The following is a 20540-nucleotide window of genomic DNA, read 5'->3' as shown; positions in this document are numbered from 1 at the left end:
CACTTCCTTTGGCTGATAAACATCACGGCTCTGCTACAGTGATGGGCATCAGTAAAAAACCCTGAGACAGACACACAGCACTGGAATGCAGTTAGAGTCAGAGGATGATAGTGAGTTTCCATTTTTATTTTCTCTAACATCCAGATCACATATGTTCATTCAAACAATTATTCTGCTAACCAACAGTCTAAAATTCAAACTGAGCTCTGTCTGTCTCCGGCATTGATATGCAGAAGGAGCATTCACAATGCAAAACAGATTCCAGAAGACAACCCCTCCACTGCTTCCAGAGAGCAAGGTTTTTTTAGACAGTGTTGCTCAGAAAAATAATCTAAGAAAATGAAGCTTTTGTGGGTGCATATCTCATCTTGAATTTTCTCTGCTTAAGAACCCAGCCTAGGAGCTACTAACAGAAATGGGCAGGCAACCTCCCTTTTACAGCTCCTCTGCAGAAAAGTAGACAGAAGATGATGCTTCACAGGTTTGAGCTCCACAAGTACAAGGGAGTGAGGAAATGTTCCTGCTGTCGTAAGTCAAGGTCTCTCTTGGTCGCAGGAAGACCCCCTACCACCAGCGATAGTGAGCATAGGCCCGGTTAGCCTCAGCCATCTTGTGTATGTCATGCTTTCTCTTGATCACAGGGCCCTCATTGTTGAAGGCCTGTAGCAGTTCCTGGGATAGTTTTTCATGCATGAATATCCGATAATGCTTATGCTCCCTGCACTCAGTAATTAACCATTTCATGGCCAAGAAACGTTTCCGGTTGTCCGTCAGAGGGGTTGGAACCTAGGGGACATTCAAATAGTGACACTATTAAGATGCCTTATCCCACAATAGGACCATATGCTGAAATATCACTTTTCAATTGTTAAACACTCCCTGGTGATTCCATAGAAAGTGACTAGTTCTGAGGGGGAGGGAAGAGATTAACTCTAGCCAGGCACCTGTGAGTTTGTCCTTAGGCCACTATCTGCCTCTATGAATCCACACATCAGGTGCAGCAGTGCAAGGTTTCTGATGTTGACAGCAGGAAGCATTTGCCTCAAAACTGCAAAAAGAGCAGCAGCTACCTCTTGTGACTGGATGGGAGTTCCATTTGGTTCTTGGCCTTGCTGTCACTTAGGGGAACTTGACCAAACTATTTCTGATCAATTACCAGAGGGCAGTAATTTGTTGGCTGGGTAGCAGACTGGTGAAATGCTCCACAGTTCATTAATAATCCCATAAACCTGCAGGGTAGGGAACCTTTTTTGGGTCAGGGGCCGCTGACACACAGAAAAAAAAAACCCTCACTGACATCTGGCCCCCGAGAAGCAGAAAGACACTCCCCACACTCCCCTCACACACCAGAGCCTAGGGGGGCCCAGCCTAATAGTTTTTATGGGCTCCATTCCCATGGGGTGGGGGTGGGGAGGCTGGAGCACCAGCACAGGTTTCTCATTGCTTGGGGGGAGGAGGGAGGGCGGGCCTGAACCTCAGAGGCCAGATCCAGGCTAGCCGCATCCGGCCCCTGGGTCTGAGGTTCCCCACCTCTGCCATAAGCTATCCAGATGCAAATATCTCATTAGGAGAGCTAAAGAACTGAACTGTGCTCAGGTTTTAAATAAAACAAGGTATCTATATGAACCTTTTGTGTGCACTGCTCTCTGTGGGGGCTGAACTGCTCTGCTGCTTCAACTTAAACAGCTGGTTGTACACAGAGGCAGACTGGTCTGGCAGACAGACTGAGACCCCAGAGACGTGGTAGAATCTTGGATTTGCTATTGATCTGTTCTGTAACCGTAGATAAGTCATTTAATCTCTCTGTACCTCAGTTTCCCCTCCCACACTTGGTCCATTCAAAATGCAAGCAATCTGGGGTAGGAACTCTCTCTAATTTATGGCTCAATACAATACTCAGCACACTGGAGTACTAATTTTGGCTGGGGTCTCTAGGTGCTAATTAGGGACATTAAGAGATTAACTGATAAGATGATTCTTATTGGTTAATGTTACCAGTTAAATGCTGCCAACTTGGTGAGTTGGCTGTAGGGATGTAAGTGACTAGTCGAGTGACTATTCAACTACTTGCTTTCCCTAGCCCCATGCTGCCCTTGTATGAGAGGCAGCAAGGGGGGGGGAGAAGCAGGAGATGGAACTGGCTTAAAAGCCGGTTCCCCTCCCCCCAGCACTGTCTTCGTGGTGTGGGAGGAGGGGAGAGGCAGGGGAGGCAAAGCCACAACAATCCTGGAGCCAGTGTGAACTGGGACTATCCAGTCCTGTTTTGCGCTGCCCCAGGAGCTACTTACCCCCACTGCAGCTCTATACTTTAAATGTAGTAAGAGTCCATTGGCTCTTATTACATTTAAAATGCAGAGCTGCAGCAGTGCTAGCGAACACGCCTCCTCATCTACTAATCAAGTAGTGGATGGAAATTCCATCAACTACTCGATTAGCTAATTAACGGATACTTAACATCTCTAATTGGCTGCCCTCCTGCTGTGGCATTTAATTTGGAGTCAACAGGCAGGCTCTGTCCTGGCAAAAGCGACGAAGAGTCCTGTGGCACCTTATAGACTAACTGAAGTGTAGGAGCATAAGCTTTCGTGGGCAAAGACCCACTTCGTCAGATGCATGTAGTGGAAATTTCCAGAGGCAGGAATAAATATGCAGGCCAGGATCAGGCTGGAGATGACAAGGTGGATCCAATCAAGGAGGATGAGGCCCACTTCTAGCAGCTGATCTGGAGGTGTGAATTCCAAGAGAATAGAAGCTGCTTTTGTAGTTAGCAAGCCATTCACAGTCTTTGTTTAATCCAGAGTTGATTGTGTCAAACTTGAAGATGAACTGTAGCTCAGCAGTTTCTCTTTGAAGTCTGGTCCTGAAGTTTTTTTGCTGCAGGATGGCTACTTTTAGATCTGCAATTGTGTGTCCAGGAAGATTGAAGTGTTCCCCTACAGGTTTTTGTATGTTGCCATTCCTAATATCAGATTTGTGTCCATTGATTCTTTTACGTAGGGACTGTCCTGTTTGGCCGATGTATATAGCAGTGGGGCATTGTTGGCACATGATGGCATATATTACGTTGGTGGATGTGCAGGAGAATGTACCAGTGACAGTATGGCTGATCTGGTTAGGTCCTGTGATGGTGTTGCTGGTGTATATATGTGGGCAGAGTTGGCACCGAGGTTTGTTGCAAGGATTGGTTCCTGAGTTCGAGTTATTATGGTGCGGTGTGTAGTTGCTGGTGAGAATATGCTTCAGGTTGGCGGGTTGTCTGTGGGCAAGGACCGGCCTACCTCCCAAGGCCTGTGAGAGCGAGGGATCATTGTCCAGGATGGGCTGAAGATCACTAATGATGCGTTGGAGAGGTTTTAGCTGGGGACTATAGGTGATGGCCAGTGGTGTTCTGTTGGTTTCTTTCTTGGGCTTGTCCCGTAGCAGGAGGCTTCTGGGTACACGTCTGGCTCTGTCAATCTGTCTCCTCACTTCCTCGTGTGGGTATCGCAGTTTACAGAATGCTTCTTGAAGGTCTTGTAGGTGTAGGTCTCTGTCTGAGGGGTTGGAGCATATGCGGTTGTTTACAGCCAAGCACTGAGGTACAACCGCATATGCTCCAACCCCTCAGACAGAGACCTACACCTACAAGACCTTCAAGAAGCATTCTGTAAACTGCGATACCCACACGAGGAAGTGAGGAGACAGATTGACAGAGCCAGACGTGTACCCAGAAGCCTCCTGCCTCGGGACAAGCCCAAGAAAGAAACCAACAGAACACCACTGGCCATCACCTATAGTCCCCAGCTAAAACCTCTCCAACGCATCATTAGTGATCTTCAGCCCATCCTGGACAATGATCCCTCGCTCTCACAGGCCTTGGGAGGTAGGCCGGTCCTTGCCCACAGACAACCCGCCAACCTGAAGCATATTCTCACCAGCAACTACATACCGCACCATAATAACTCGAACTCAGGAACCAATCCTTGCAACAAACCTCGGTGCCAACTCTGCCCACATATATACACCAGCAACACCATCACAGGACCTAACCAGATCAGCCATACTGTCACTGGTACATTCTCCTGCACATCCACCAACGTAATATATGCCATCATGTGCCAACAATGCCCCACTGCTATATACATCGGCCAAACAGGACAGTCCCTACGTAAAAGAATCAATGGACACAAATCTGATATTAGGAATGGCAACATACAAAAACCTGTAGGGGAACACTTCAATCTTCCTGGACACACAATTGCAGATCTAAAAGTAGCCATCCTGCAGCAAAAAAACTTCAGGACCAGACTTCAAAGAGAAACTGCTGAGCTACAGTTCATCTTTAAGTTTGACACAATCAACTCTGGATTAAACAAAGACTGTGAATGGCTTGCTAACTACAAAAGCAGCTTCTATTCTCTTGGAATTCACACCTCCAGATCAGCTGCTAGAAGTGGGCCTCATCCTCCTTGATTGGATCCACCTGGTCATCTCCAGCCTGATCCTGGCCTGCATATTTATTCCTGCCTCTGGAAATTTCCACTACATGCATCTGACGAAGTGGGTCTTTGCCCATGAAAGCTTATGCTCCTACACTTCAGTTAGTCTATAAGGTGCCACAGGACTCTTCGTCGCTTTTGCAGATTCAGACTAACACGGCTACCCCTCTGATACTCTGTCCTGGCAGGCGCCATGTCCCAGCAGCTGGTCCCACTCTTGGGCTGCCCCTGCTGCAGCTCTGCATTTGAATTCGGAGCCAGCACACGTGCCGGGACGGAGCCTGGCTGCTGGCTCTAACTTCAAATGTAGCGCCCACAGCAGGCTGGAGTACATCCCCAGGCTTAACTAATGGTTAACTCTGTAACCAATTGGAAATGTAACAGTTACTGTTTTAAGTGATTTTTAACATTCCTCGTGCTATTATAATCTACTTCCAAGGGAGACAAGTTTTGGGAATGGTGGAAAGGACACTGGTAGTTTTGGCACCCAGGCTGGCCTTCTGGTCTCTTCTGTTTACCTGATAGGTTTTGCCTCCTTTCTTGATGTTGGAGATCCCAATGATAGGCTGACAGTTTTTCAGTGCCTGATGGAAGATGACGTAAGGGTTGCACTCAATGCTCTCCCTTTCCTCCTCAGAGGCTTGATGGTATTTCTCAACCTGCTTCCTTTTAACGGCTTCTAAGGTCTAAATACAAACAAGAAAACAGGAACTCTTGAGCTACAACAAATTTTACTCAATTCTCTCTCACCACCTTACACTGGGTTGCCACACGCAAGCAAATGTCCTTGCTGGAGTCAAGTACTTACTGTTTTTTTCCTCATGTAGCCCACTGAGAAGTATAGCAGTGACCACCAGCAAACAGGGTATCAGAGAGGAGATAAAATAGTTCTGCCTCTACCCCTACCTTACAACCTCCTATTAGATTGTCTCAAGATTCACTTCAACCTCCTCCATGTATCAGTTACACCAGTTTACATATACTATTATGCTGCATCTACTCACTTTTTTGGTCAATTTATACCCACCGCCCAACCCTAACCATGGAGAACACTGCCCTTTACAGCACCACTGCATGAAGCCCACAGCATGCACCCTAAATCAGGAAACTGTAGCCCATTATGGTGGGGCAGTTCTGTACTGAACGGAAATTAGAAGGCTTCTACACTTCAGTTCCACATCAACTAGTGCCCAAAGGAGGGAGTCTGGTTCAGTGAACAGAGTAGGAGATACCCTAAGAGGAGGACACCTGGTTCTGATCCCTGGCTGTGTCACAGTGGTCTTGCCTAATTTTAGGAAAGTCACCTGACTTTTCTGTCTCACAGCTATCACCTGTAACATCTGCATAATTATACCCCCCTTCCTTATGAAGGGGTCAGAGATCCTACGAAAAGAGTACTAAGTATTAACAGTATAGATACGAAGTACCATTTTATTAGGGCTGCCAAATTCTTATTCCTATTTTCAGTTGATTATAACTTGGCCAAATTTCAATTGTTTGGGCTGAAATTTTCCATACTGGGCGTCTGCCTCAGCATCATTTTTTAGCAGAAAATGTTAATTCAGAACAGTTCCGAAAATGAGGATGGGGGGAAAAAAACAATTATGCATGTTAAGAAAATTCTTTCTTTAGCCTCTAGTGCCTCCTAACTTTAGAACAGGGACTTCAAATATGGAAGTTGGGTGGCCTTTGTAGCAGGGATGTACCTTTGCCATGCCTGTGAAAATTCACCCCAAAGTGGCCAATTTATAAACCACTGAAGAAAGTTTGCCTGCTTTCAATAGAGACTTGCCAGACTTACCAAATAATTCCATCTGTACTAGGTATACTCTAGCCCAGTGTTTCCCAAATGGTGTTCTGCGGAACCCTGGGGTTCTGAAGTGAAATAAGAGTTCCACGAGAAAATTTCACTACAATAAAATTTTATTATTTTAAAAAATAATTAATATTTAAGAATGTATGAATTTTATTGAAAACAATTTTCATTTGTGTTTGCCACGGTAAGTGTCCCTGTGTAATGCCAGCTTCACCAGAGACTGGAGACGATGATGTCACTAATCAGTGCTGTGCACGCAGTCAGTTGGTGCTGCGATCGCCTGTTATACACCATATATAAGACTGTTATTAGGGGTTCTGTTAAATTCTTTCGAGTTTAAAAGGGTTCCGTGGCCAAATAAAATTGGGAAACACTGCTCTAGCGCAAGGCTGAGTAAGGCTTTCCCTGCAGTTTTAGCTCTGTGCTAGCGCTGGACACCAGAATGGAGAAAAAGGGAGCTTGTCTCTGCTGTATTCTGAGAACGACCCTCCTGCTTGGCCTAGGCAGCATGGAGAAGAAAGCTGCTTGATTTGACTGTGAAGCAGACAGGTATTGCAGAGGCAACCTTATTTCTGGCATTTCATAAGTTCTGAGCGCTCCCTTTGAAAGATTAATAAGGTTATTTCAGTGCAGCTTTTTGGCATGCAATTTAAAACATACAAGTCCAGTCCTCACCTGTGACATGATGGATCTGGCCAGCACTTTGTTTCCTCCCTTCATCATCATATTGATGAATTTACTGCAAGCACAAATCCAAACATTATACAATCGAAACTTTGGTTCCATCACCAGAGGTTCCCATCTGTGTTGTTTCCGTGGTTAAATCCTATTCTTGCTAGATTCTAGGTGTCTGTGCTCATCTTTAGCCTCTACTTTTCAGTGGCATTTCCATGTGTGAAAAAATTAACCCAAACACAGGAATTACAGAGTACATGGAAGGCAATACACAGCCTGGCAGATAAAGTCTAATGCGGGGAGGGGGCACTATAATGACTTTACTATTTAGCCATAGTGGACTCAGAAGCAGAACACTCTACTACTCCATCCAGCATCATAAACATCCATTTCATAATAAACAGCAAATCCCCATCCAGACAGAACTCATGAACAAATCTCTCCATCCAACTCATCTGCCACCCTCTTTCTGGAGAGGGGAAGAGAAAATTGACAGTAGGGGTGTGATAGTGTAAACGGTTACATACAGTCCGCCCTTCTCCCCCACTCCCCACCCACTACTGGCTCTGTATCAGAGGCAGCAGCAGGGGGGAGGGGGAGAGTGAAGGGAGGCAGGCAGGAGCCAGTACTCGCGGGGAGCTGGCTTCAGCATAGCTGCCTGTAACCCACCCCCCACCCCAGCTGCTGCTTCTGATACAGAGGTAGCAGTGTGGGAGGGAGCCACTCCGCAAGAGCCACCTCCCCTCACTCGCATGTGTAAATGTGTCTCAGCTGAAAATGTCAACCATTACCCGTTTACCAAAATAAATGCATTTCAACATCCTTATTCGGTGCTGATCTCTAGCAGTCACCTGGGATTATGGCGGCTCAACAATTCTGAACAATAAAACCCAATCCTGCTCCCACTGAAGTCAATGGCAAAACTCCCAGTAATTTCAGTGGGAGCGGAATCCTTGGGACACAGCTGGTGCTGTAACAGGGGCTTTCTGACCTGATTGTAGGGTCACTGAACAGAGAACTGGTGACATTACAAGGGGCAGCTTTTATGGGTTGGAGGGCTTTAAGATCCTGTTCCATTTTCTCCTCCTCAGACAGCTCCTGCCCAGGTTTCCGGTATACCTCCTTGTTCACTTCTGGTTCGAGGTAATCGGGGCCATACCGGCTCCATCTCACCTGGGTAAGCCTGCAAAAAGTAAGATGAGATGAAGAAGTTTGTAAACTGGCATCACTGTCATTCCTCAATCTGTAGGCCTGTGGTACCTTAGAGACTAAGAAATTACATGTACGTATAAGATCCAGCTCATCTGAAGAAGTGGGTCTCTAAGGTGCCGGATGACTACTCATAGTTTTTAAAGTTACAGTCTAACATGGCTATCCCTCAGACTTATTCCTCAATCTGGCTCACCAAGTCCATCTCCAGTGTTATGGAACAAGTCTTGGAACAGACAGGGAAGACAACTGATAGTGGAGATACATTCCAATATTGCTCAGGGGCCCCAATTATCATGAGGGCCCAATATGTTGGGTGCTGTACTAACACACTGCAAAAATCCCTTTCTGAAAGAGACAGCAAGGTCTAAATCCCCACACAGCAAATAATTAAATTCTGGTCACCTATAAACTGCTGAATATTAAAGATAATTACTAATATAAAACCAACAAGAATTACAGTGTGACAGGGAGAATTGCCTGCTACTGTCTTCCTTTCTGCCAGCCACGCACTTGAGCTACTCCCAGACAGCAATGATGCCCTCTCCCCGCTTTGGATATACAGAATGCTCCCGAGTGGCTGACAACCCCTTTCTGTGCAGACACCTGGGACATTAATCCCAAAAGCCCTAAAGTTCAAAAAGAATTGAAGGCCTGGTCCTGTGAGGTTACCAGTAGGGATGTGAAAGGTTAACCTGTTAACTGGTGGGGGCTGGAGCAGCTCCTCACCCACCTCGAGCAGGGAGCTACTCCAGCCCTGCAGGAACTGCTGCAGACAGGGATGCACTAGCCCAGCTCGAGCAGCCCTTGTCTGGAGCAGAGGGGCAGTCACAGGCGAGGACTATTTCAGCTGGGAGCAGCAGCCCTAGCAGCCACCTTTGGGATCCCAGTTAACTGGTTAACCAGTTCAACATGTTTAACCAGTTAATTGATTAAACAGGACTTTACTTCTCATTGGTTTCAACAGAAATTTCTCAATTAAGGAGTAATGTTATTTTACTACTTTTGAGAGAGGGAGGGGATCATTTCTAATAAAAAAAAACCCTGTAAAAAGCAAAAGGTATATTGATATACTTTACTCAGGGGGTCCTAAATAGGGTGATAGTTTCCCTTTAGTTACTGTTAACAGGGAACTGTGGGTACATCTAGAGTCTACCACCAAAGCCTCTCCATGAGATGTAACATGAACAATGTACTCAGCATGCATCCACAGAAAATTAAATGCAAAAGAGTTCAATTCTATGAGCAATTTAAAATTCTGGTCCCAACCCTGGCCCCTTTTTAACTTAAATGGAAATGGGATCAAGCTCATTATTTACAGCAAGATACATCTGTGACCATTATAGTAATTAAAAGTATATATAAGCAGGGCTCGACAAATAATACAATCTACTCACCCGTGGCAAGTAGACTGCAACCCCGAAGAGCCGGATTCGGGCGATCTGCGCATGCAGAGAACGATCTGCGCATGCACAGATCGCCGGACAGCGCGGCTGGCGAGTGGGGCTCGCCGCGGTTCGGCGAGCCCTGTATATAAGAATGGCAATAGCAAAAAATACAACTGAAGTTCAAGTAATAGTCCTGAGCATTAATATACTGAGTCTCCAGCTCAGCAGTATTGCTTTGATCACAATTATCCTACAGTGGTCAGCCAGTTTATTCATATTGCTCCACAAGAGGGTTATTGAAATACACTGACAAGACAATTACCTTTAGGAGCAAAGATCCCAATTATCCTTCTAAATTAAAGGTCCCAATCCTGCAACTGGCCCTGCATGAGTTTGTTTCCACCTGTTGCATGATGGAGACTAAAGCCACATAAAAAACATAGCAAAAAGACAGCCCACAAGAGCAATGCAATCTACAAGAGGGAGTCGTAAATAAATGTTTTGGGGAGCATCATTTTTCATAAGAGAAACAAATGTCTAGGTCTTCCTGATTGTCATTGTGCTTTTTATCAGGACAGCTCAGCACTTCATACCAGAGATGTTAAATATCAGTTAAATGAATACTCGATTAACCTCATGAATTCTTATCAGTTACTTGACTATTCTATAGTCCACGGGGATGGGGTTGGCAGCCAGTGCACTCTGGCCCCGCTCCCAAGGAGCCCCCAGCCACTCCATGCTGCTGCCTCTGTATCAGAGGCAGCAATGTGGGGTGCCAGGTAGGAGCTGATCTGCAAGGGGAGCCAGTTTGATAGTTTGAGCAGCACAGGGTGGTAGCAGCCCGCCTGGGAAGTGGGAGCTGAGCTCCCAGATCTGGCACGAGTGAGAGCTGTCTGCCTGCCTGGCTCCTAATACACTGTAAATGCAGAACCGCAGTGGGGGTAGGTCCCAAACACAGCGCGAGCCAAGACTGAGCCGGGCTGCTGGCCAGTCTGCTAAAAAATTTACTGGCAGGGGATGGGGGTGGGAAATGCATGTAGTCTATAGAATTAACCTATAAGCTTTTGCTTATCTGTTAATTGACTACACTATTACATCCCTACTTCATACCAACAGTAGGGCTAGAACTCAGATTCACCTGCTCTAAAAGCACAGGCCCCTGCCACATAACCTCTCTGTGAAACTTTTTTAAGCTATTAGCAGTATAAGGGCAATGATACATCTGAGCTGTTCCTACAATTGCCAACATCTTTCACTGATGAAATAGTAATGGTAGGGCTTTAAAAGGAAGCAAGTTCCAGGAAGAAATGTGAAAAAAGTGAGGGAAGACTGATTCCAGGCATGAGAGGCACAGGACAAAGAGCAAAAAGACGAGTGTAATCTGAGAGCAGAGCAAACTGAGAAAATTACTCCACTGATGTATCAGGCAAAGTCAAGTCAGTGTCATTAAGTGAGGGTTTTTTTGAGAAACACTGCAAAAATCTTCCTTGGATGCTCTAAAAATGCTTTAAAAAAATCCATGAGTGAGACTTGGCAACTCAAGAGACCAAAATCTATAGCGGTACTTACACTGCAACGGGACAATACCCCGGCTCACCTGCCATCCTCCCTATACAGCTGCAAGGAGCAGATTGTGCATGCACAATGCTTTGAAGATAGGAAGCGCCATCACCTTATTAAGCTTCACTATAATGAACCTCAGCTCAAGGCTCCTAGGCTGGCCTTACAAAGGGATGTAAAATCCGGTTTTAAATGTTAACCGGTTAAACTATATGTTTAACCAATTAACTGGCCCGCTGCATCATGCCATGTGTAGGGGGGGAGGCTCTACCGCAGCCCCTCATCCAGGGTGCACGGGATCCAGCAGGGCAGGGCCCACCGTAGCACCAGGCTGCTCTGGCCTGGCCAAAGTGCCCCCTGCTTGCAGCCTGGCTTGAAGTGTTTTCCAGTGGCCCCCAAACTTTTCAGGATCATGCCCCCCCCCCCTTACCTCTCTCTGTGTCCCTTCAGAGACGGGTAAGGGGGCTGAGGTTGGGGCCACAGTCAGGGACCTAGACGCAGGGCTGGGGCGAGGAGCAAAGCTGGGGGGCACTCTCTCCCTAGCCCCCTGGGGGTTGACCCCGGCCATAATCCCCCCTCGGCTTTCCCCTGCACTCCCCATGGGGCACGCCTCTGTGTACAGCTGGGTCAATGGATCCCAGCGTCCCGGCAAGTGGCGCTGCCCCCGCCCCGCAGCGAGCAGGGCCGGGCGGGACCCCGAGCCAGAGCGGGAACCGCGCAGCCCTCGCCAGCCAGCCGCGCGGGGCCGCTCCTTACCCGGGGAGCCAGGCCCGCGCGGGAGCGGCCAGCCGACGGCCCAGCGCCCCAAGCCGCCCCGCCAAGGGAGCCGCCATCTTCCATCCGGGCTCCGCAGGACCCCGCCGGGCCTCCCTGGCCGTTGCCTGCGCTGCTGTCTCGGGCCCGCCTGATCGCCCCTTGCGTGCACAGAGCCGGCCGGCGCGCGCCTGCCTCGTGCTAGGGCGGGCGCTTCCCTGTCGCGGCAGGTTATTATTTCCCTCACTCTGCCATTTGCACTGTCCCTTGTTGTACCGGACGCCAGGGCAGCAAATTGTGTCCGGTCCGGGAGAATTGGCAACTTTGCAAACACCTTTCCCCCTCCCCACACACTCCCTATTCCAGCAGAGTGATAAGCAGGCCTGATTCTCCTCGTTTAGCGGTTTTATTCCCATGCTACTCCATTGACGTGAATGCATCCTGATTTACACCAGTGTACGATCAGCAAGCATGTCCCTCTTTTCAGCTTTCAAATACTGCCCTTGGATCTCTAACTGTGGGTCAGGACCTCAAAACGGGTCGGGACCCTGTTTTAATGGGCTAGCCAGGACCTCAAGTCTTGCTGGGACTCAGAGCTGAAGCCTGGTCTGCCCTTCCCCCAGACTAGTGGGAGGAGGGCTGCATTTCCTTCCCTTCTTACTAGGGTGGAGGGGCTCAGTCTCTGTTCCCTTTTTGATGACAAAGTCACTACATAACTCCAGAGTAGGGGATGTGGAGAATCTCTGGGCTACGCATCGACATTGCTGTCATCTACATGGGCCCTTATCTGGCACAGTACTCTGTGGAGACACGATTCTGGAGCCCTCCGGATGTCTGCACCAGCTCTGCATAATCAGGAGCAAAGGGTAACAATTTAAAAATACCAAAATGAATTAGGAGTTTGTCTCATTTTCAAAAAATTACTTAGGCCTTTAAAAGTCATTTTGGCATTTTGGAAATGTTGCCCAAAATGGTAGTATCTGTGCTTTTAGTGCCATCCGATGTCTTACTAGGATAAAATGTAAGCCTGTCTTGTGATCATTGTTTACATTACTGGCATCCTACCATGTCCTGCAACTGGAGCCATATCAGTGCAGGATCCACTGATGTAGAAATGCCAGGTAGGGATCTCAGTTTGCTAGTTAAGATTAACAAAATAAAACCAAACCACATGAGAGGCGGGGGCTCCATGTCAGACATAGCTGAGTATTATCCCCTTTATGCTATTTTTTGAGGGTAAAAACCCAGAAGAGAACCGACACTGGGGCCTGAGTTCTGGAACCTAGTACCCCTGTCAAAAAGTCTGCCACCTAGTTCATGGGTCCTGGTGCAAAGGGGCACCACATGCTAGGGAGACCAGACAAGTGTGAAAAATTGGGATGGGGTAGAAGTTATAGATGTCTACATAAAATAAATCCCTATTTGGGATGGCACCTGTAACATCCGGACACCCAACACACACTTGCATGGCAAAACTTCTGCTGCACTGTTGCAGAGGGAGCCTCTGGGTGCTGTGAGTAAATCAGAGCAGTCGTGGGACAGACCAGGGACAGCTGAGCCCTAAGCCCATGGGGCAAGGAGTTGGGGGGGGGGGCTTTTATCAGCCCCATTTATGCTGGGGGTAGAATACCCCCTGCCTGCTGCGGGAGGCTCATGAAGCCCCAGCACTAGCGGGGGTCATAGCGGGGAGGGGGTTCAGCTCCCTCACCTCACCCCGCAGTCTCCCCTCCCACCACAGAACTGCCGCCCCTCCCCCGCTAGGCCCTCCCGCGCCCCTCCCCCGGCCCGGCTCCGCTCCGCTCCGCTCTCGCGCGGCTGAGGCGGAGTCTCGGCCCGGCCAGCAACATGGCGGAGGCGGAAGGGGAGAGTCTGGAGTCCTGGCTCAGTGAGTGACACCCCGCCCCCGCGGCCCCGTCCCCTCAGCAGCGCCCTGCGCTGCCCCGTCTGCCGCCCTCCGTGCCCAGGGCCCCGATCCATGGCCCCCCGTGTCCTCCCGTCTGCCGCCCTCCGTGCCCAGGGCCCCGATCCATGGCCCCCCAACCTCCCCCATCTGCCGCCCTCCGTGCCCAGGGCCCCGATCCACGGCCCCCCGTGTCCTCCCGTCTGCCGCCCTCCGTGCCCAGGGCCCCGATCCATGGCCCCCCGTGTCCTCCCGTCTGCCGCCCTCCGTGCCCAGGGCCCCGATCCACGGCCCCCCGTGTCCTCCCGTCTGCCGCCCTCCGTGCCCAGGGCCCCGATCCATGGCCCCCCAACCTCCCCTATCTGCCGCCCTCCGTGCCCAGGGCCCCGATCCATGGCCCCCGTGTCCTCCCGTCTGCCGCCCTCCGTGCCCAGGGCCCCGATCCATGGCCCCCCAACCTCCCCCATCTGCCGCCCTCCGTGCCCCGGTGCCCACCTCACTGCTTCTCTTTGGGCATCTGTCCCGCTGTCCATGTCCCCAGTCTAACTCCCCACACCCCCTTCACCCCTGTGTTTCCTGCCTGCCCCCCGTACCTCCGCGTCCTCCATCCTGTCCCTGCTCATGTCTCACTGTCACTGCTCATGCTTAATGCTCCTTTGCCCGCTCCATCCCCTCCCACTCTCATCTGTGCCCATCACCCCTCTGCCCATTTCCTGTCGTCGCTACCCAGCTCATATAAAAACAGGGGTGGGATGGGACATACAGGTGTAGTCTGTGTGTGTACATGGACACAGCCTTCTGGTCTCTGGTAGAAGGAAGTCGTTACTCATGCAGTTATCATGCTAGCTGTTTAATAGGGCTTCCCAGTGTACTCTGGGTTTTATCCCATGCCTCTATTTGTCATGACTGCCCATTTTTCTGAGTCTCTGGGCAGGTTGTTTAACAGCCTGATTGTGTGTTTGTTGCCTCTCCCCACTTCCAGAGTTATGCACAGTCTTTTGTCATTGCTTTTAAATCAAAAGTCTGATCATTCCTGATTGCTTGGCCTATCTTATACCTGTTCCTTTTTTCCCCATTGTATGTCTGCTATCTTCACCTACTTGACCCACTGAGTTTTTGCTTGTTCTCTTTTTCACTGCCTGGCTTTATTCCCTGTTCTGTCTCCCTGTCCCTTTCCTGTCACTCACTTCCTGTCATTCTTGCTCTCAACTGTGCAGTCCATCCCTGGTGCTGAAGGAGTAATACAAGGAGGAAGTTACTCCATAGACTAGCCGTCTGCTGTAGCTAGGGAGAGGAAGGAAAAGAAGGATTATTATGTTTTCACACTGCAGGGGAATGATTCTCCCCTCAAAATATCCCCACCAATAAGTTATATAACTGAGTGTTCAGTGTGCTCATCATGACTGTATGAGGGAAGCAGAAACCCAGTGCTGCAATTGCAGTGGGCACAACAGCAGGTCTGGCTTGTTTTTTAGTGATTCATTTGTGCTATAAAAGATCAGCATTTCACTTTTCTCTAAATTTTCTGTCGTTTGGAGTCTCATTCGCTAAGTATACTGTACTAGGCTGTCACACAATTTGTAGCTTTTGTAGGCCAAGCTCCTTGCCTTCCTCTATTACTGTTCACAGGTTCTCTGTATACTACGTTCTTCACCCCTTCTATTTCAGGGACTTTCTGCAGCCCTTTTTTTGCCAGGAGCTCTGCATGTACTCCATGCTCCCCCATTCTTACTATGCCAGAGGTCCCCATGTTCCTCCTGTGCCCATGACAGAGCCTCCCATGCCTGTGGTCTCCTCCTTCCCCACCAGTGCCAGAGGTTCTGTGTCCCACCCTCAGCCACATGAACTCAGATCATTGTCAGGAACTCTGTCCTATTTCCTCACAGATCATTGTCCTCCATTTTTCCGCAGGGGGTCCTGCAGTTTACTGTTTTGCCACGTGCCATGGTCTTTGTGCATTCTTTCCCAGCCTCCCATTCTGCCTTTCCATATTCAAGGCTCTGGGGAGAGGGCTTCCCTTGTGCTCCCTGTTCTCCATGTGAGGGGCTCTGTGTTCCTTTATACTGTCTTCCACATACCATTATTATTTGACTGGGAGGTGTGTCAGCATGTTAAACTCAATTGGGAGGATGGGCAGAGCTGATATGAGGTAGACCAGTGGTGTCCAATGTGCAAGCCACATGTAGCTATTTGGCCAGTTGAGTATGGCTAGTTGGCTTGAACAATGTGGCTATTTGGCTATAGCAACAGCCACTATAGTGGCTACTGCTTCAAAACTGGTTAGACACCACAGACATAGACAGTTTTGGTGGAAAGTGTTAATTGGTGCCATCAGTTATTTCTTGGCTCTATAGACAAATAAGATATAGTTGAAGCAGCTGCATGTCTTAGCACGATATAAGGGGTTCCGTGTGCCTACCATTTCCTCCTTCCATTTTTCATTGGAAGCAAATGTACCCATTGATGGCTAGAAAACTCCATATAGTTTTGGAATAGGCCAGATACGCCATTGGAAGTTATTGCATCAGATAGATGGCAGAAAAATGCTACCAACTTGAATGTAAGACATCACTTCATTTGGCTGTGTACTCTTCGTCTTAGTCCCCACATTTAGAAATTTCACCATTAAATCAGTCAAATACTATGTGTGTTGTTGTAGCCATATTGGTCCCAGGATAACAGAGACAAGGTGGGTGAGGCAGCTGTGACAGAAGTTGCTCTAATAAAAAATATTGCCTCACCCACCTTGTCTCTCCGATAAGTTGCAGTCATGTTACACTGGGGCCGGGGGGAGTAGGACAGTAACCCCTGCCTTATTCAGCACTATTATTTCACAAGAGGAGTTACCAGGTAATACTTACTATTTACAGTTAACCAGTGGGGGCCACTCCAGCCCACCCCCATTGAATGGCTTAACCATATAAGCATATGTAACCAGTTAATTAAATGGGATTTTAAAACCCTACTAGTAGCTATAAGCTTTAGATGAAATAGCTTGTCTTTTAAAAGGCTTGTGGAATTGTTGCAAGCATTAGTATTTGGAATGATGGCTTTAATGGCAAGTTACTCTCAGATTACAGAATCCTGAACTTTTAGGTAGAAGTCATCTTGGTTAGTCCATCTCCCAGCCTGTGCTAAACATTTCCCCAATTGTACATTAATCTGCTTGTAATAGGGTACAGACTCACCACCACAGCATCTCCTGTGGATCATTCTGGGAATTAGTTCAATTCATGCACCCTTTCAGGTGGTGTCTCATCTGTCACTACTAGGCATGCCATCAAATAGTCAACTAGATGATTAACCGATAAACTTAGACTTAGTGGTTAATTTAGTCGACTGGGCAGAAGCAGGAGCTGGTGCTGGGGGGAGCCGGATTAAAAGCTGATTCCCCCCAAACTGGCTCTGTGTTGCTGCTTGCTCCCCTTGTCCCTGTGCTGCTGCTCTGATATCAGAGGCAGTAGCCCAGGGGGAGGGACAAGGGAGGCTGCCACAAAGCAAACCCTACCTGCAGCGGGCCCTGTCCGCAAGGGTCCAACCTCCCTGTGGACAGAGGCTGCTTTGCATCCCATGGAGCAGCCTCTGTCCATGGCAGGCTTGGGCCCACCACAGACAGAGGCTGGTCCCCAAAAGCAGCCCCTGTCCGTGGGGGTCAGAGCTCCCCATGTACAGAGCCTGGAGCAGCCAGCCTCTTCCATCCCCTTCCCACTGGGGCCTCTGTCCATAAGGAGCTCGGACATCCCTGAGTAGGGGCTGCTTCCACCCCACATTGCTGCCTCTGTATCAGAGGCAGCAGCATGGGACGGCAGGCAGCTAGTCCATGAGGGGAGCTAGTTTTTAAATGGGCTCTCCTCACAGACCAGCTCCCGCATGGCACCCCACACTGCTGATTCTGACACAAAGGTAGCAGTACAGAGTGGCAGGGGCTCCCTGGAAGTGGGGCCAGAGCATACTGGTTCAGTGTTTCTCAACCAGTGGTACGAGTATCCTTAGGGATACTCGAGAGAAGGGGGGGGGGGTATGTCAACACAACTGAAATTTGGAGAAAACTAAATTTTTGTTTTAAGTTTTACAGCACTTTATTATTTTTGTACTTTTTACATCCCAAAATTTGATTGCCCACCCAGCTACGATTAAGTTGTTTAAACAGATGTGTTGCAATGGAAGAAAATGTTTGTGTATGTCTGAAAGCTGTAGGTACCAGGGGTACTTATAATTTGTTTTTAAAAAAAGGGAGTACTTTATAAAAAAAGGTAGAGAAACACTGGAATAGTCAACTAACTAAGAATTCATACTGTTAGTTAACTATTCTATTACCCACTATCTAATATCCATAGTCACCACTTTGTTGTCTCCACCTACTGTAGGTTATGGATCCATGTCCCTCCCAGACCAGCATCCTAAAAGGCACTGCCCTCTGGCCATTCCCCACAGGGGGAACCAGCAGTACTTTGCCTATCCTCATACTGCAGTGGTAAACTGCAGCTCCTAGTCTAACTCCTCCATCAGGGGCACACTGCAATCCTTTAGCAGTTTACATTCTCTAGCACCAGTGGGGCAAGGGAGACAGGCCCACCTGTTATTCTTGGCTCTGGCCCAGGGACCCTCAAGCAGCATCCACTTACTGCACTCCTCCACTTCTCTCTACTACCTGCTTTCCCTGGACCACTTCCCCATATCGCCAGCACCTTCTCTGCCCCTGTGTCAGGGCTTCAATCTGGCAGATATCAACTGTAGTTTTCTCTCTTCTACTTCTGCTGTCTTCTTCTTCAGCAGGTTTTCTTCCCCATACCTCTCGGAAGAGTCCACCTCCAGTCTGCTGAGCAGCCCCTTATAGCTGGGCTGCTCCAGCAAGCCTTTCTTGATTGGTCAGTTCTAGAAGCCCTTTCCTAATTGGCCAGGGTCTGCACAGGCTCCCTCCAGCCTGTTATAACCCCTTCCAAAGGAGGTCAGGTGCTCCACTACACTGTCCAATTTAGCTGTCTTTTTTTCCTGTGTTTGTTTAGTGCTTAGCACAATGTGGTCCTGTTCCATGACTGCTGCTCTTAGGTGTTGTTGCAATACAAATAAATAGTAATAATTTGTTTTTAAATTATCCAAGGGATAGGACTTCTACTACTGCTGTTAGGGAGACCACTCCACAAATAACTAGATCTCACAGTCTAGATTTTCCCTGTCTTTATTTCATCCCACTTCTTTCTGTATTTGTGTTATAATGTGTCTAAAAGTCCCAACCAGGATTCAGTACTGTACAAATGTAGACTAAAACATAGTCCCTACCCTATAGAATTTACAGTCTAAAATCTATTATGCTTAATTATATCTCCATGTGTCCACTAAAATAATTTCTCTTCCACCATGGTGTTTACACTATTCAGACAGGTGTAGAATGTTATCATCTACTTCTGTAGTGTCAGTTGTTTTTATCTTAGTCTTTCCTTATAAGTAATTTCTTCTTGCCTACTGATAATTTTTGCTGATCTTGTGACATACTCAGAAACACCCTGTCTCTCTCTCTCTGGATATATCTACACTACAGAGTTAGTTCGAACTAACTTAGTTCGAATTAGTTAATTCGAACTAAGCTAATTCGAACTAACGCGTCTAGAACTAAAAACTAGTTCGAATTAGCGTTTTGCTAATTCGAACTAGCATGTCCACATTGAGTGGACCCTGAACAGGGCTTAAGGATGGCTGGAAGCAGTGCCGGCAGGGCATCAGAGGAGGACTTAGAGCGTGGAGATGCTCTCTCAGGCTAGCCGAGGGCTGCGCTTAAAGGGACCCGACCCCCACCCCGGACAGACAGTTCTCAGGGGTGCCGCGCTTGAAAACCAGTCCTGGCTTGGAGTGCCCGGAATGCCCACACTGGGCACTCGGCCATCAGCCCGGCTGCACTTGCCGCAGGCTGCCATCTGGGGAGAGGGGGCAATTGGGGGGCTGCAGGAGAGCTTCCACCCCCAGAAGCCCGCAGAGTCAGCTCAGTCTTCCCCATCGGGGGCTCGTACCCAATTCCTCCCTCACCTCCTTCCACTAACCTTTCCCTAGCCCCCCTTCCTGATGTACAAAATAAAGATAACGTTTCTTCCAACATTTACTGAACAAAACTGGGGGAGACTGGGAAAAGGAGGTGGGAGAGGGGAAAAGAAAGGTTGGGAGAGGGGAGGGCAACTAACATGATCAGGGGTTGGAAACAGGTCCCAGATGAAGAGAGGCTACAGAGACTGGGACTGTTCAGCTTAGAAAAGAGGAGATGGAGCGGGGACAGGATAGAGGTCTCTAAAAGCAGGGGTTGGGTGGAGAGGGTGCATTCAGAAAAGTTCTTCATGAGTTCCCATAAAGAAGGACTAGAGGACACCAAAGGAAAGGAATGGGTAGCAAGCTTCAAACTAGTAAGAGAAAGTTGTTCTTCACAAAGCAAAGAGTTAACCTGTGGAACTCCTTGCTGCAGGAGGCTGTGAAGGCTACAACTAGAACAGAGTTTAAAGGGAAGTGAGATCAAGTCATGGAGGTTGGGTCCATGGAGTAGTCTTAGCCAGGGGGTAGGAGTGGTGTCCCTGCCCAAAGTTTGTGGAAGGCTGGAGAGGGATGGCACGAGACAAATGGCTTGGTCACTGTCTTCGGTCCATCCCCTCCAGGGTCCCTAGTGTTGGCCGCTGTCGGCAGACAGGCTACTGGGCTAGATGGACCTTTGGTCTGACCCAGTACGGCCATTGTAAGCTCAGGGCTCAGGGTCAGGGGGGTCTCAGTGGACCCCCTTGATT

General features: G+C 48.6%; 2 protein-coding genes across 4 annotated transcripts in view; one reads left to right on the top strand and one right to left on the bottom strand.

Annotated features, from left to right (window-relative positions):
- Positions 1-105: 105 nt before the first annotated feature.
- On the bottom strand, positions 106-12040 carry MRPS7 (mitochondrial ribosomal protein S7). Its single transcript, XM_075903700.2, has 5 exons — positions 11883-12040; positions 7961-8152; positions 6970-7033; positions 4997-5164; positions 106-786 (listed from the first exon to the last, which is right to left on the bottom strand). The coding sequence occupies exons 1-5, from the start codon at positions 11957-11959 to the stop codon at positions 565-567; spliced, it is 723 nt and encodes a 240-aa protein (XP_075759815.1). The 5' UTR covers positions 11960-12040; the 3' UTR covers positions 106-564.
- Positions 12041-13691: 1651 nt separating this feature from the next.
- The window catches only part of GGA3 (golgi associated, gamma adaptin ear containing, ARF binding protein 3), a 40583-nt gene continuing 33734 nt past the window's right edge, over positions 13692-20540 (top strand). The window contains exon 1 of one of the 3 annotated variants that reach the window (XM_075903693.2): positions 13692-13764. In XM_075903693.2, the coding sequence (XP_075759808.2) occupies positions 13725-13764 (40 nt within the window). In that variant the 5' untranslated portion in view covers positions 13692-13724. The remainder of the gene's footprint in view (positions 13765-20540) is intronic. The other 2 variants (XM_075903695.2, XM_025178118.3) reach the window with 2 other exon arrangements.

Source organism: Pelodiscus sinensis, chromosome 20 (genome assembly GCF_052426305.1).
Source record: "Pelodiscus sinensis isolate ZL-2025 chromosome 20, ASM5242630v1, whole genome shotgun sequence".
Classification (NCBI taxonomy): Eukaryota; Metazoa; Chordata; order Testudines; family Trionychidae; genus Pelodiscus; species Pelodiscus sinensis.
The sequence above is the reverse complement of the archived record's forward strand: the minus strand, read 5'-3'. Positions and strand labels throughout refer to the sequence as shown.

Excerpts from the sequence above, each read along its gene's own strand:
- MRPS7 (XM_075903700.2), bottom strand. The coding sequence starts at position 11,959 with ATGGCGGCTCCCTTGGCGGGGCGGCTTGGGGCGCTGGGCCGTCGGCTG. Across the intron at positions 8,153-11,882 it reads GCGCGGGCCTGGCTCCCCGG|GCTTACCCAGGTGAGATGGA; the intron begins GTAAGGAGCGGC and ends TACTTTTTGCAG. Across the intron at positions 787-4,996 it reads AAGGAGGCAAAACCTATCAG|GTTCCAACCCCTCTGACGGA; the intron begins GTAAACAGAAGA and ends AATGTCCCCTAG.